General features: G+C 43.2%; 2 protein-coding genes across 2 annotated transcripts in view; one reads left to right on the top strand and one right to left on the bottom strand.

The window, feature by feature from the left end:
- LOC126407356 (voltage-dependent calcium channel subunit alpha-2/delta-4-like) overlaps positions 1 to 13,514 on the top strand; it is a gene marked incomplete at its 5' end in the record, with an annotated part of 135,442 nt that overhangs the window by 86,848 nt on the left and 35,080 nt on the right. Inside the window, 8 exons of the mRNA XM_050072155.1 lie at positions 1,431 to 1,492; positions 3,222 to 3,289; positions 3,538 to 3,583; positions 3,951 to 4,048; positions 4,254 to 4,344; positions 5,468 to 5,560; positions 5,822 to 5,943; positions 6,033 to 6,101. Coding sequence (XP_049928112.1) covers positions 1,431 to 1,492; positions 3,222 to 3,289; positions 3,538 to 3,583; positions 3,951 to 4,048; positions 4,254 to 4,344; positions 5,468 to 5,560; positions 5,822 to 5,943; positions 6,033 to 6,101 — 649 coding nt within the window. The remainder of the gene's footprint in view (positions 1 to 1,430; positions 1,493 to 3,221; positions 3,290 to 3,537; positions 3,584 to 3,950; positions 4,049 to 4,253; positions 4,345 to 5,467; positions 5,561 to 5,821; positions 5,944 to 6,032; positions 6,102 to 13,514) is intronic.
- The window catches only part of LOC126407745 (leucine-rich repeat and transmembrane domain-containing protein 2-like), a 12,503-nt gene continuing 8,147 nt past the window's right edge, over positions 9,159 to 13,514 (bottom strand). Inside the window, exons 2-4 of the mRNA XM_050072931.1 lie at positions 11,655 to 11,792; positions 10,856 to 11,539; positions 9,159 to 10,528 (exon numbers count right to left, since the gene is read on the bottom strand). Of these exons, the coding sequence (XP_049928888.1) occupies positions 10,047 to 10,528; positions 10,856 to 11,539; positions 11,655 to 11,700 (1,212 nt within the window). The 5' untranslated portion in view covers positions 11,701 to 11,792 and the 3' untranslated portion in view covers positions 9,159 to 10,046. The remainder of the gene's footprint in view (positions 10,529 to 10,855; positions 11,540 to 11,654; positions 11,793 to 13,514) is intronic.

A 13,514-nucleotide genomic window follows, 5' to 3' on the forward strand; every position in this document is an offset into this window, starting at 1 on the left:
TTTCTGATGTGGAAAACAAATTCAAACCCAAGTTCACACAGTATTACTTTGGGACATCTACTAAATGGAAGTTTGAATCATTTGATTCTTTTTCATTTGGAGGCAAAACTATTTCAGATGCAAACAATACATTTGGTTTATGAATTATACTGTTTTATATTGAAAGGAGAAAAATCAAATCTAAACAAATTGTGTTTGTACAACCTTGAGAAGTTGTATTTCAGTGTGTGGGGTGGATGTATGGGTGAGATGAGGAGTTAAAGGAGATGTACAGAAACAGTATATGTAGGAGGTGTGCAGATGACGAGGGGTGATGCTGATGGGTTCATTTGTTTATTTAATTGGGCCTGGTTGAGATGGGGTTTGTATATTTAATATCTAACACTGTTGTTTATTTATCTGTATTAACGGTGCTGGTAAAAATAGTAAAATGATTTTGGCTGACAAGTTCCTTTTTAAATGAGACATGAATACTGAGAAGGGGGAAGGATATATAAGTGTACACTTCCTCCTGCTCCTTTTCAAGCATGTCTGTTTGTTTTTATTTTTTGTTTTGCTCAAAATAAAGTTATTAATTCATTCAAACATCAATAAGAACAGTTGATTCATAACTTTTGAATGGCAGTGTATGCTTGTCCTTTTCAAGTTAAAGTCCTGTTTCTTTTTGCAATTTTCACACAAACGTTATAATTTGTCAGTGTTCGTTTTATCATTTACTACTTGAATATATCTCCATCAAATACTGTCACAAGAACAGCTGTGGGAAAAGTAGCATTACTGCACAGTGTTAAATGTCATGCAGTGAAAACCTTCAGAGTAATAGCATCAAAATATATTTTTTAATTTATTTTCATTATATCTTTAAGTGTTTTATTTACATACGTAAAACGTACTGTAGTTACATTCCACCACTGCACAAGTACATAATGTAGATTTAATAGTATAGTATGGGATTAGGACACACCTGTAGTTCCCCTCCAGCTCAGTAGATGGAAGTAATGCTTTGTTTATGTTGCTGAAGAAGACTTCCTGGTGGGCCTCCATTTGATTGGCTGCAGTTTATTGTGAACAGCACATGTCAGTTTGATTGTGAGCTGATCTTAAACACTGTTTATCAAACTGTCACTTGTCACAGCAGCTAAAGGAGCTAACAGAGGCTAACATTAGCATATTGACTTTACCATCAGGATTCAGTAGATAAAATAGTAAAGGAGTGTTTTGTCGTAGAGACCAGAGCTAATGATAAAATAAGATAAGACAGAAACACGTCTACCTGATGAGACTGAACAGATGTGGAGACACAACCAGCTGCTTCAGTCTGCATGTTTAATGTTTGATGAACTCTGATGTGGATCCAGCTTTTTGATTTATGTTTCTACAGTGACTGTCAGCTGATCATAACATGGTTCTCCTCTCGTCTCTTCCAACAGAAACGACCTCTGTACCTCGTCAACGAATACTTCTACACCAACATAGATGAGACACCTTTCAGGTAAATCAGCTGTTTTTGTCTTTGAGACTTTTAAACAACTGTAATGGTTTGATGTTTGATCCATCTGTGTCCGCCCACTGAAAGCCAGTGTGCAGGATTTTGGGAGATATATTGGCAGAAAGAGAATGTTTATTTTTTATTTATTTTTATTTAACTCATTGTTAACCAGGTTAGTCCCACTGAGATCAGTGATCTCTTTCTCAAGGGAGACCTGGCCAAGACAGCAGCATAAAAATGACAACTCAACAATGAACAGCAAGGACATAAAAAACACAAACATGAAAGATACTAAGATATAAATGATTTAAATACCTACAGACATCCACAAGTACCAACCGATTCATTCACCATTGTACTTATGAGACCTTTAAGACCAGACATAGGGACCAAAACCCTCAGTTTCTATACATCTTGCAGGCCGTTCCAAGTGAGCAGAGAGCTTAAAAGATTTCTTTCCCAATTCAGTCCGTGCACGTGGGACAGACAATAAAACCAAATCTTGCGATCTCAGAGTATGACTACAGTCAGATCTCTGAGCAATCAAAGTGCAAATGTACGATGGTAGTTTACCCAGAATGGCTTTATAAATAAACAAATACCAGTGACTGAGCCTACACATAGTCAAAGATGGCCACCCAGCCCTGGAGTAAAGAGTACAATGATGAGTGAGGGTTTCACAGTTTGTAACAAACCTCAGAGCACTGTGATATACACTATCTAACATGTGCAAACAGTGTGCAGGTGCATTCATGTACAATAGATCACCATAATCAAGAACCGGTAAGAAGGTAGCAGAGATCAGTCTCCTTCTGGCCTCCATAGAGAAGCAGGACTTATTTCTGAAATAGAACCTTAACTTCAGTCTCAGCTTTTTAAGAAGATTTTCAACATGAGGTTTAAAAGAGAGACCGTCATCAAGCCAGATACCGAGATATTTAAAACTGGAGACAACTTCTAACTTCTTTCCCTGAGCAGAAATAATGTCAGCAGTGTTATATAATACGTTTGTTTTCTTCAGTGTATAATCACCTGAAAATAGCAACTCTTGTATTTTTGTTACCTCAGAATGAGACATTTATATCCACATAGGGAGCAGGTCCTCGTCCATGTTGCACCGCCATGTTTCAACAGAAGCCCAGAAAACACAAACCAAACACTGGCTCTAGATAGGGTCATTTACGTTTTTGAGTTGGCCACAGTAGTTAGCAGCCCCTCCACCATCAGCCAATCAGCATTGGAAATACACAGATTTTTTTATCAGCTGGCCTGTTGGATAATTGGGCTCATTGTAAAAACCTGAACAATGAACACTGAATGAACTGAGAGTTCGCGTTTGTCACACAAGAGGAGTTTCAGCAAGTTGCAATCTATAATCCTCACCGCTAGCTGCCACTCAGTCCTACACACCTCTCATTTAAGTTCTTGCTAAACCGTCCTGTTGGGCCTCTGTCAAAAGATCCATCAAAAACCCACATTTTCCTCTCACCTGTAGGGCTGTCTATCAGTCCAGATTGTTCTGGGATCAGTTGCAGAGTATTGGAGATATCGGCCTTCTCTCTAATTTAATGGAACTTACAGCTACTTTTAAAAACTTTCAAAATACTTGTTTCTCTTCTCACTGTTGATACATCCAGCTGTGTGTGTGTGATCTGACCACTAGATGGCAGCATTTTACAAGGTATGTTATTTAATCACAAAGGCTTCTCTGTCTTCTTCTCTGTTTCTGCAGCTTCGGCATGGTGCTGACGAAGGGTCACGGACAGCTCATGTTTATTGGAAATGTGTCTGTGGAGGAAGGTAGGCTTTCCCACAATGCACTGCTGCAGACTTCTTAAATAAACTATTGTATCTGATGCTGAAGTTGGTTTGAAAATACAACAAATCAGAACAGTGTGTGTAGATGGATGTTGAAGTTGTTTATTCATACATATGAAAATACAACCTTATACATGTGACTTGGAGACGTGACCTACATTTCATGTTGATAAGGTCAATCTGTGTGTTTTCATTTGACCTGACTGACGTGTTTGTACCTTCCCCTGCAGGCCTGCACGATCTCACCTCCCCAGACCTCAGCATCGCCTCCGAGTGGTACGTCTGAAACTGCAAAACATCAGTTTGATACATGAACCGATGTTTGGTACAGCTGACTACATCAATTTGATTTTTAATTCAGTTTGTTGGCAGAACACGCAGAATATACAACGTAATGTTTTTGAATGTAAATGACAAGGTGAGTGTGGGAGTAATAGAATATAGAGTAGAGATATGATAAGAGTCATGTCCTCAAAGTTATGATTCAAAGTCTCTTCCATAAAATATTTCCAGCACTATGCTGAAGTTATTCTCAGACATCAAATATATATTTTTCATTAACTCTGTATCTAAAACCAGCTGAAAACATTAAGGCAGGTTTCTCTGTAGTTGATCCTGGTTTAATGAAGCCTCTTCTCCTCAGGACGTACTGTGAGACGGACATCGACCCCGGCCACAGGAAATACTCTCAGCTTCAGGCCGCCATCCGCTACCTGCTGGGGAAGGAGCCTGACCTCGAGTGTAGGTTTCTGACAGTACAATAATAAACCTTTAATAAGGTTTCCATACATTTATATTTATACAAAGTATAATGGCTTATAATTATTGATTAAACAGTTTTTGTCTTTAACAATATTAAAGAAGTTCTTGTCCAGAGTGACGAGTGTTTATTTGACCTTCACTTAAAGGTCATTTTAGTTTTTTACCAAACCTGTCCGTTGCCTAGGCGATGAGGTGTTGCTGCAGCAAACGCTGTTTGACGCTGTGGTAACGGCTCCATTAGAAGCCTACTGGAACGCCCTGATGCTCAATGACAGGTGAGACCTGAGATTTTCACTTTTTACATTTTCATTTTACACTTGAAGCACGCTTCTGATGTACCCCATAGAACTTCAATTAAAAGCCCAGTCTCTGTTAAATAAAGGCCTGTCTCAATTAGAGGCCTGGTCTGGTTGCCAAGCAGTTCTTTGGATGTATAAACCAGGTTGTTGACCACCCACTTGAGCTAACATGAGTTAGCTGCTTAGATCGAACATACTGATATAAATGTTTAGATGTTAACTCGGTTCAGTTCATTTTACTGAAACCATGAGCACCAGAGAAGATCGTAATTCATTCAGATTTACTGGCATGATGAAGAAAAGTGGTGTAGCTGTCATAATGTCAGAATATGTGTCTATTCCTCAGATCAAAAGAATCAAACGTGTTTTTCATAAGAAATCCAAGTTATGAATATTGTTTTAAAAGGGATCAAATAATGTCGTGTCGTATGCCGTGTGCTGTGGCCCTCAAGAGCCGTGAAACAAGTAACATAACATAACACAATTATTATACAAACAGTATTCAGACTGGTTCAAATAAACACTTTGATTGTGTTTCCTGATCTTTGCTGAGCAACAGTTTTGTGTAAAAAGAATTAAAGGCCTGTCCCAAATATAGATTGAACCAAATAATAACCCGGCTACTAATTAATAAAACTGTGTTGTATCAGTAACTTGGGATCCTCATCAATCTTCAGAGTTCATGTCCAGAGAGGCCCTCATGGTGTGTGTGTTACCTGCAGGGTCCTACATGTTGGCCCCTCATGGTGTGTGTGTTACCTGCAGGGTCCTACATGTTGGCCCCTCATGGTGTGTGTTACCTGCAGGGTCCTACATGTTGGCCCCTCATGGTGTGTGTGTTACCTGCAGGGTCCTGTTGGCCCCTCATGGTGTGTGTGTTACCTGCAGGGTCCTACATGTTGGCATATTTAGTTTCCCTCAGAAGTATCTGAATAAATATAAAACTCCACTCACGTTGAGTGTGTGTGTGTGTGTGTGTGTGTGTGTGTGTGTGTGTGCGTGTGTGCGTGTGTGTGTGCGTGTGTGTGTGCGTGCGTGCGTGCATGTGTGCGTGCATGTGTGCGCGCATGTGTGCGTGCATGTGTGTGTGCGTGTGCAGGGTGGAGCCAGGAGTTGAGGCGGCCTTCCTCGGTACCCGAGCCGGCCTGATGAGGGTCATGAGATACGCAGGAGTGGAGAGCAGAGTGGCAAAGTAAGACTCTGACCTGACAGCGTTCACAGTTTGTGTTCAGTTCACAGTTTGTCTCAGAGACACTCAGTGGTGGAGGAAGCACTCAGATCCTTTAAGACTCAACGTCTGACTTGTTGTGCAGCAAAAACAAACTCACAATCAGCCTGCTGACAAAGAGTTTGTACCTGAGCGTCATGATGCCACAGCCCAGGGATGAAATAAATAACTTTGCATTATGTCTTAGAGGAAAAATGTTGTCTGAATTTTAACTTTGCTCAACAGGAGGTTTCTGACCCCGACTGACAAAGACAACCTGTTCACCATCGATCACTTCCCTCTGTGGTACCGCCTGGCCGTGGAAAACACTCCTGGACGCTTCTACTATTACCCCGTCAATGACAAAGGTCCGTCTCTTTAGATCTCTCAACAGTTATTATGTCAACATGATCATCAGATGCATCAGCTGATCCTGAGGTGAATGTTTCCTCAACAGGAGTGAAGTATGTAATCGCGACGACAGCAGTGACGGTGTCATCTGAAGGGAAGACGGCGATGGCTGGAGGTGAGTCACACTGCTGCAGCTCGGATTCAAACACTTGCGCTGTAGAAACTTTTTAAATGTTGTTGTGATGTGTATCTCATCTGTGGGACGTCTTGGATATGTTGTTGCTTTCTGCTTTGTTATTGTTTATTTGTGTTGATTTACTTATTTTGCCTGATATCAGACACTCTGTGCACTCTGACTGATATCTGTGGAGGAGAGGACTCAGTTAATCCTAGCAGATCACACGAGACCTACTTACCCCCTGAATCTAACACTTTAAGACCACACTGATGCGTATCCATGACATCATACTTGTTTTGCGAGGTTTTAAAAGTGGAGTGGAGCAAAGTAAAACAAACTATGATGTCAGGCCTTATTGAAAGACGTTGATTTAGAGCAGCCTCAGTAGCAGCGTGTGTCTTGGCATCTTGGCGTTTGCTATTGTTGCCATAACTTCTCATTGGTTCTGGCGTGCTGCTTGGCAACACTTGGCGGTGTAAGTTCCTATGGCGCTGATTGGATCGTTTATATTGTCCCTCCCACTGACGATAGCCGTGGCCAGAGGTATTATGTTTTCGGGTTGTCCATCCCATTCTTGTGAACGCGATAACTCAAGAAGGTCTTGAGCAAACTTTTTCAAACTTGGCATAAAATGTCCACTTGACCTCAACGATGGACTGATTAGATTTTGGCGATCAAAGGTCAAGGTCACTGTGACCTTGCGTCTATCTCATACTCATGAAAGCAATATCTCAAGAAGACCACGGGGAAGTTTCCTATAATTTGGCACAAACGTCCACTTGGACAAAACATGTTTTTGGCCACAACTCAAGAATTCATATGCTAAATATGACGAAATTTGACACAAATGTCTTAAAGGATAAAATGATGAAGTGATGACATTTTATATCCCAAAGGTCAAAGGTGGAGGCACGTGGTGCAGTGATTAGCATTGTCGCTTCACAGTGAGAAGGTTTGCATGTTCTCCAGCTTCCTCCCACAGTCCAAAGAGATACTGAATTTGTGACAATCATCTTTAAACCGTGCTGATTGTATAGATCTCATGTTGTGCCACAGGGTAATGTGTGTGTGAAGCATCCATGTTATTTTAGAGACATGGATGTAAACTGTGAGAGAAACTTGACTGGCTCGTGGAGGCATATAATCATGAGGCAGTAATTCTAGCTGTGACTGAGAAAGTGCTGTTTTATGTCACATTACGAGATGAATCAGTTAACTCAGTGGTCTGGACCCAGGCAGTTACTTATTGGTTTCCTTAACTGGCCCATTGTTCAGCTGCTGGATGATACATAGACGAGCACAACAGTTCTCAGGGTATTTGCTGCTCTTGAAATGTCTTAAATGTGGTTCCCTTAAAAAACAAGCTCTAGACGGGCTTTTAAAAGTCTTCATATTAATACAGTTTAGTTTTGAATATTTGCTCTTGCCTATTGTAGGCAGTGATGTGAGTTATAAAATGTTTCTGTTTGTGACAGCGAGCTGTCAGAAGAAGTTGTACACCTCTAAACTGAAGGTGGGATTGTTGTGACAGTGTGCGCTGCAGGATGCTGTTCAGTTCTTGTGACTACGGCTGCAGCTCCAGCAGCTGGAAGCTCATCACGTCATCAGGGACAAGTGCTGAATTCAGTAAAGACTTAAACTTTTTTAATTGGTTAATGTATTTGTGTCCATTTTTAGAAACTTATCTGGATTAATTTAGTTTGTCATATCAGTAGACATTATTGTTGTACACTGCTGGGTAGTATTGAAAACAGTAATAAATATTTCTAGGCCACATCGTCTCTCCTGGAAAGATCTGACCATGAAACATAAAATTATAATCTGTTTGGCATTTCAAATGTCTTAAATATAACTGAGTAATTCTGCAGAACACTGTGTCCAGATTAAATCATGAGAGCATGCATTAAACAAGAAAAAAACCCAAATCTAAATAAAGTAAGTAACATTTGCAGCTAACGAGCGTCAGGACGACCAGCTGCAGCCTGAGTCAGACTGAGAGTGAAGTGAAGACTTATCTTTTTCTTATCTTACCAGGAGCTGAATTATCCTCAGAGGTCTCTTTCTATCCAAAAAATGGACCCAATGATTTAAACCAGTAAAAACACTCAGCAGTAAAAACACTCAGCATGTTCAGCATGCACAGTTAAGTGGAGCTACAGTTCCAGCTGGACGAGGACATCTAACTGGCCTACTGTCCTTGTCCCAGTATACAAGCACGGGAGGGGAATCCATTTATTGAGCCAAGTATGTGCGACTCCTCTACGATAGGTGGAGATATGCCCCCTTTCAGCTTGTTAGTATTGGACCTTTTTCCTGTTGACCTATTACGTCACAGACCAAACAATGGACAAACAAGTTAGCTACGGTTAGCTAGCAGCTAACTGCTACCATGGTGGACAACTTTACAGCTCTGTACATTTGGTCCGTCCAAAAAGTCACGGCTCTGGATGTAGATTTCTCCATGTTGTTACCGGCTTCTTCTTCTCTTACACATTTAATGCTATTGGACTTCCGGGTCAAAACTGTGGAGCATGCTCAGAGCGCCTCGGCCAGTTTGGGTCTGACGGACTGTATACATGCAGAGGAATTTGACTCCTGATAGCAATATCTGGGTGTGTTAGTCCGACTGAGAGAAATTCAATTTAGTACAATTTCACACTTACTGTGATAGTGGAGTTTCACAGTTCGGCAGGTCATTAAGATTTTTGAGCACACGAAAAGATTTCAATAAAACAAATCCTGTGGATAACCTGAAAAGATTTTGTTTAGTTTGTTTTGAAAATAAAATACAGCCGATGTCCATAGATTAACAAGTCCAGTATTTCTCAGCTCTGCCTGTCAGGAGAGGATGTCAGCGCGATGTCTTGACTCGACACAATCAAGTTGTTTTTTGTCTTTATCTCAGAACAAGTTGCTTTCTCTGTAATTTCCTTGTGTGAGTCTGACTCTTTTGATGAATGTTGTTTCCTTGGTGTTGTTGGGTCACCTTGGTCATGATCTGTCGTCATGTCAAAGGTTTCTAATAAGAAAAAAAATCCACTTTAGATAAATATATTTTATTATCTTCAGCATGATTAACAGTCCTTGAGTTGAACTTGAGACAATGTTAATGTGCTTATCACAGAAAATATGGACAGAATAAATTAAAACACATGGACATCACAGTATATGTGAGCTGATACACACACACACTTTCAGTCGGCATCTCAGACGTTGCTATGTTGAATATTTGTTGTCTTCACTGGTTGTTGTGCTGGATTGAAAGCTGTTGTAGCTCAAAGCTTGCCCTCTAGGTGGCAGCACAGCTCTAGTGTTGTTTGAATGCAGTCTACCTCGGTGATGAAGCAGCATTTCCATGGCAGCAGCAGGACTCTAACATGGTTTAAAGTGTCTGATATTTGGAGGGAATTCAACAGGGCATCCACCAAACAGAGGAAGAACTGTTTCTCAATTACAACATAAATACACAAAACTGATTAAGAAAACGGGAGAATGTGTGCAGGAGAAATGTCACATTTCACAGATTCACAGACGTGTACTTCTGCAGCTTGTGCTTGTTGGGCTCAGATATAAGGACAGACAGCTGGAATCAAAATGTAGTTTCATATTTCTAAAGAAGAAACAAAAACACAGATGAAGGGAAGTCAAGGTGCCAAACAGCAGCTTCAGAGGAGTTTAAAAGCTGGCTGAGAGATGCAGCGCAGGGAATAACAATTCACAGAGCATCCATACATTAGAAGAAGAAGTGCCGCAGCATTCCAGTTTCACTGAATCTAGTCCGGTCCATTAGCTGTACAATCAGTCCCCGCCCAGAGGTTTTCAGCACAATCACAGAGCTGCAGGGTTCCTCTCTCCAGACGTTGTCTCATCGATGATGAGAGCTGAGGAGCAGAAGCAGCCAGAGCGTCCTGGAAGGATCTGAAATCAGTAGAAAGCAGTGGGTCAGAAGCTGCTGATTCGATACCCATGCACAATGCTGCAGGCCTCTTTGGGCGGTGACTCCTCCGGCGATGTTGGAGATGACATCTGCCCATCCTCCAGGTCTGTGTCGGCTCCAGACTCTGCCATCAGAGGCTGGCCGCGGTTCTTTATCTCCCTCTGGTACCGCGCCATCAGCGAGGCGTAGACGCAGCCGTAAGTCGCTGCAACCACCATCATGACGCACACCGTGCCGCAAATCACTCCTGCAACTATTTGTGTGCCGTGCGCTCTGCGGACACTGATGGGCCGGTAGCGCTGGCAGACACATTCGTCATTGCTGCTGATCCAGCCGGGCGGGCAGGGAGGTCGAGTGGCGTAACATGGGGCGCCCTCTTTGGTGGGACTCTGCAGGCAGTAGCTGAACATCTCTGCTGGCACGCTGCGGATGTCCCTGCCCTTCAAATCCCCCGGGAGACTGCACCGCATCGCATCTACCTGCCCATCTATAAAACAGACGGAGAGGGTAAACATAAAAAGAGAGGGGGAAGAACAGGGAGGGAAAAAGATGAAGTAGAGAAGGGGAAGAAGAACGAGACAGGGAGAGACAGGGGAGGATTGAGAGAGATGGAGGTCATTTTATTCTTAGATGTCTTTGCTCAGCATACATCCATCCTGCAGAGCGGAGATTAATTGCTTCGATTAGACAGCTTTTGAAGTACAGACTCAAAATACAAAGTGATTCGCTCCGGTACGGTCTTAAAGCCGACTGCCAAACCTATCAGCTTCACAGTATTTGAGATTTGGAGAGGCCCGCTAACAGCCCTGCTCACCCCTGTAAATCAGCCACTCCATCCAGTGCTTGAAGTCTCTCAGCTTGCAGTTGCACTCCCAGGGGTTTCCCGCCAGCTGGAGCTGCTGTAGACCCACCAGGGGCTCAAAGGTGACTCGGTCCAGAGCCACCAGCCGGTTGCCGGCCAAGGACAGCCAGGCGAGTCTCTGAAGCCCATCCAGCAGGCCTATGGGCAGCCACAGGAGGCCATTGGAGGACAGGTCGAGCCCTCGCAGCCGCCACAGCCCCCGGAACACATCCTTGCTCAGGCCAACGCTCCCTTGACTTCCATTCCAGCCCTGGAGGACCTCTGCGCTACTTTTGGGGTCAGAGGTCACCAGGCGAACCCCGAAGTAGTTAGCAGAGAGATTGAGCCAGCGCAGGCCGCCCAAGCCTGAGAAAGCTCCGGGCTGCAGGGTGGAAAAGTGGTTCTGGGAAAGATCCAAAAGCTCCAGGCTGCTGAGGTTGGACAGCTCAGTCGTGCCCAGGGAGGAGAGGTTGTTCTGGGGCAGGCGGAGGTTCAGAGAGTCCTGGTCCAGCAGTGCTAGGATGGGCGTCAGAGAGAGAAGACCGACGGCAGAGCAGTCAGTCGTGTTGCCATAGCAGGTGCAGGCACCAGGACAGCCGTGGACCGAGCCCAGCACTCCCAGTAGAACCAACACCAGACTGGACAGGGCTGCACACACTGGAGGACATGAAAACAAAAAGAACATAAAACTTTACTAAGCTTAGAGAGAGAGAAGTCACAAAAACACTGCAGTACAGCAGCAGATTACAACTCAGCGTCTGTTGAGACTCACCCAGACTCTCCAGGTGACTTCGTCCATACTGGTCCAGGTTCTTCATGTCTGTCACATTGACTCTACTTTGGCTTCAGGCTCTCATCCAGCTGTCGTCACACTGCCAGTTCACACAAACGTCCAGCTGTGCAAAACGTCCTGAAATAAAGACAATGGAGACAGAAGAGGAGATGTTGAGTAAAAGTGGAAAGTGCAACATCAGCTGCACTCAGATTTTAACACACTCACACACTGATGGAACATTGGGGTTCAGTATCTTGCTTAAGGGTACTTCAACATGCAGACTGGAGGTGCCAGGGATCGAACCGCTGACCGTCCCGATAGCAACCCAGGAAAGATTTCTGCTCGCACCAAACACATTTTCTATCGTCCCCAGGATGACGGAACACCGTTAGACAGCGAGTCTTGCTTTTTAGCCTGCGCACAACAGAAAAACATCGGCCACTGCCATCGGTGAATGAGGTTGATGGGAGTCTCCAAAGTGGGTATCGGCCGATACTGATGTGTGACCATTAAATCTGTGCATTCCCAACTTTGAACTAATTTATTAACCAGATACTTTTTTACTTTAACCTGAGTCGGTTTCTCAAATGGTAATTTTCATTTTTACTTGAGTCATTTTTTCATGGGAGGAATTGTATTTTGACCTGCACTTGTATAGTCTTCATGTGACAACTCAAAGCGCTTTTCATACTTCGAGTCACATTCACCCATTCACACACACACACATTCACACACTGGTGGCCGAGGCTACCGTACAAGGTGCCACTTGCTATTCAATATTTAACACACTCAACGGAACGGCCATCGGGAGGCTCAAGGATACTTCGACATACAGGCTGGAGGATCGAACCGGCGATCTCCTGATTAGTAAACGACCCTCTCTGCCTCTGAGCCAGCCGCGCTCAAATCAGAACAGAACGCTTTGTTATGGCAACTGAATTCATCCAGAATGAACTGACTTAAACAGCTGAATATTTTACCAGGTACATTGTGTGATCTTCAGCTCCAGTTCGCTGTCAGCAGAGCGTACAGCTTTGTTTTTCCAATCAGTTTTTTATCTCCACAGGCTTTTGACTTTTTATTAGAAAAACAGAAATTTACTAACACAGTTCCCACTGTCACCGTCATCCTAAACTGTCTGTGGGAAAAGACGACTGTAATGACTCGTCCCATTCGCTCCTCTATTATGAAGGATAATCCTTTGTGAGCTTTACTTCACTGTGAGATTTACTTTGCTCTCTTGCAGCTTGTACACGTCTTTACTTTCATTCATCTTACTGGTAGCAAATAAAAGATGTACTTGTTCACACTCGGTCCATCTGGTCCAGGGATTCAAACTGATGATTTTCTTTTCACAGGCCTGTTTCTCAAACCTCTCAGCCACCATAAAGAGTGCAACTCGATATGCAAGATTAAGTGGAGTATTTCTTGTGCACTGATTGAAAAACATCAACAGCTTAGTCTGGCTGTGCTGATCTTCATATATTGGCATTGCAGGCCGAGGTTGTGCTGTAACACACAGCGCTTCGCTTGTCCTCAATCCTTTTCATTCTTTGCCTTTCTCGCTAGGAGAGAACACACAAGCTTCACGATGAAGTGAAATAATCCTCTGTGTTTTCATCCAGCAACACCGGAGAAAAGTCAATGCCAACTTCAGTCTTCTTAACGCCCACTTGTAATTCCTCTACGCCGCAGATACAGTACATCGTCAGCATTGTTTCACACATACAATCAAGGAAGATGCTTGTATTTTTCGATGATTCATTCGTTTTTAATTTGCTCTTTTTCCTCCTCTTGATCTCTCTGGCAGTTTCGGGCACTGAGATATGGGGGGGGGGGGGGGGGGCTGGAGAGATG

This window comes from Epinephelus moara, chromosome 20, assembly GCF_006386435.1.
Source record: "Epinephelus moara isolate mb chromosome 20, YSFRI_EMoa_1.0, whole genome shotgun sequence".
NCBI lineage: Eukaryota > Metazoa > Chordata > Actinopteri > Perciformes > Serranidae > Epinephelus > Epinephelus moara.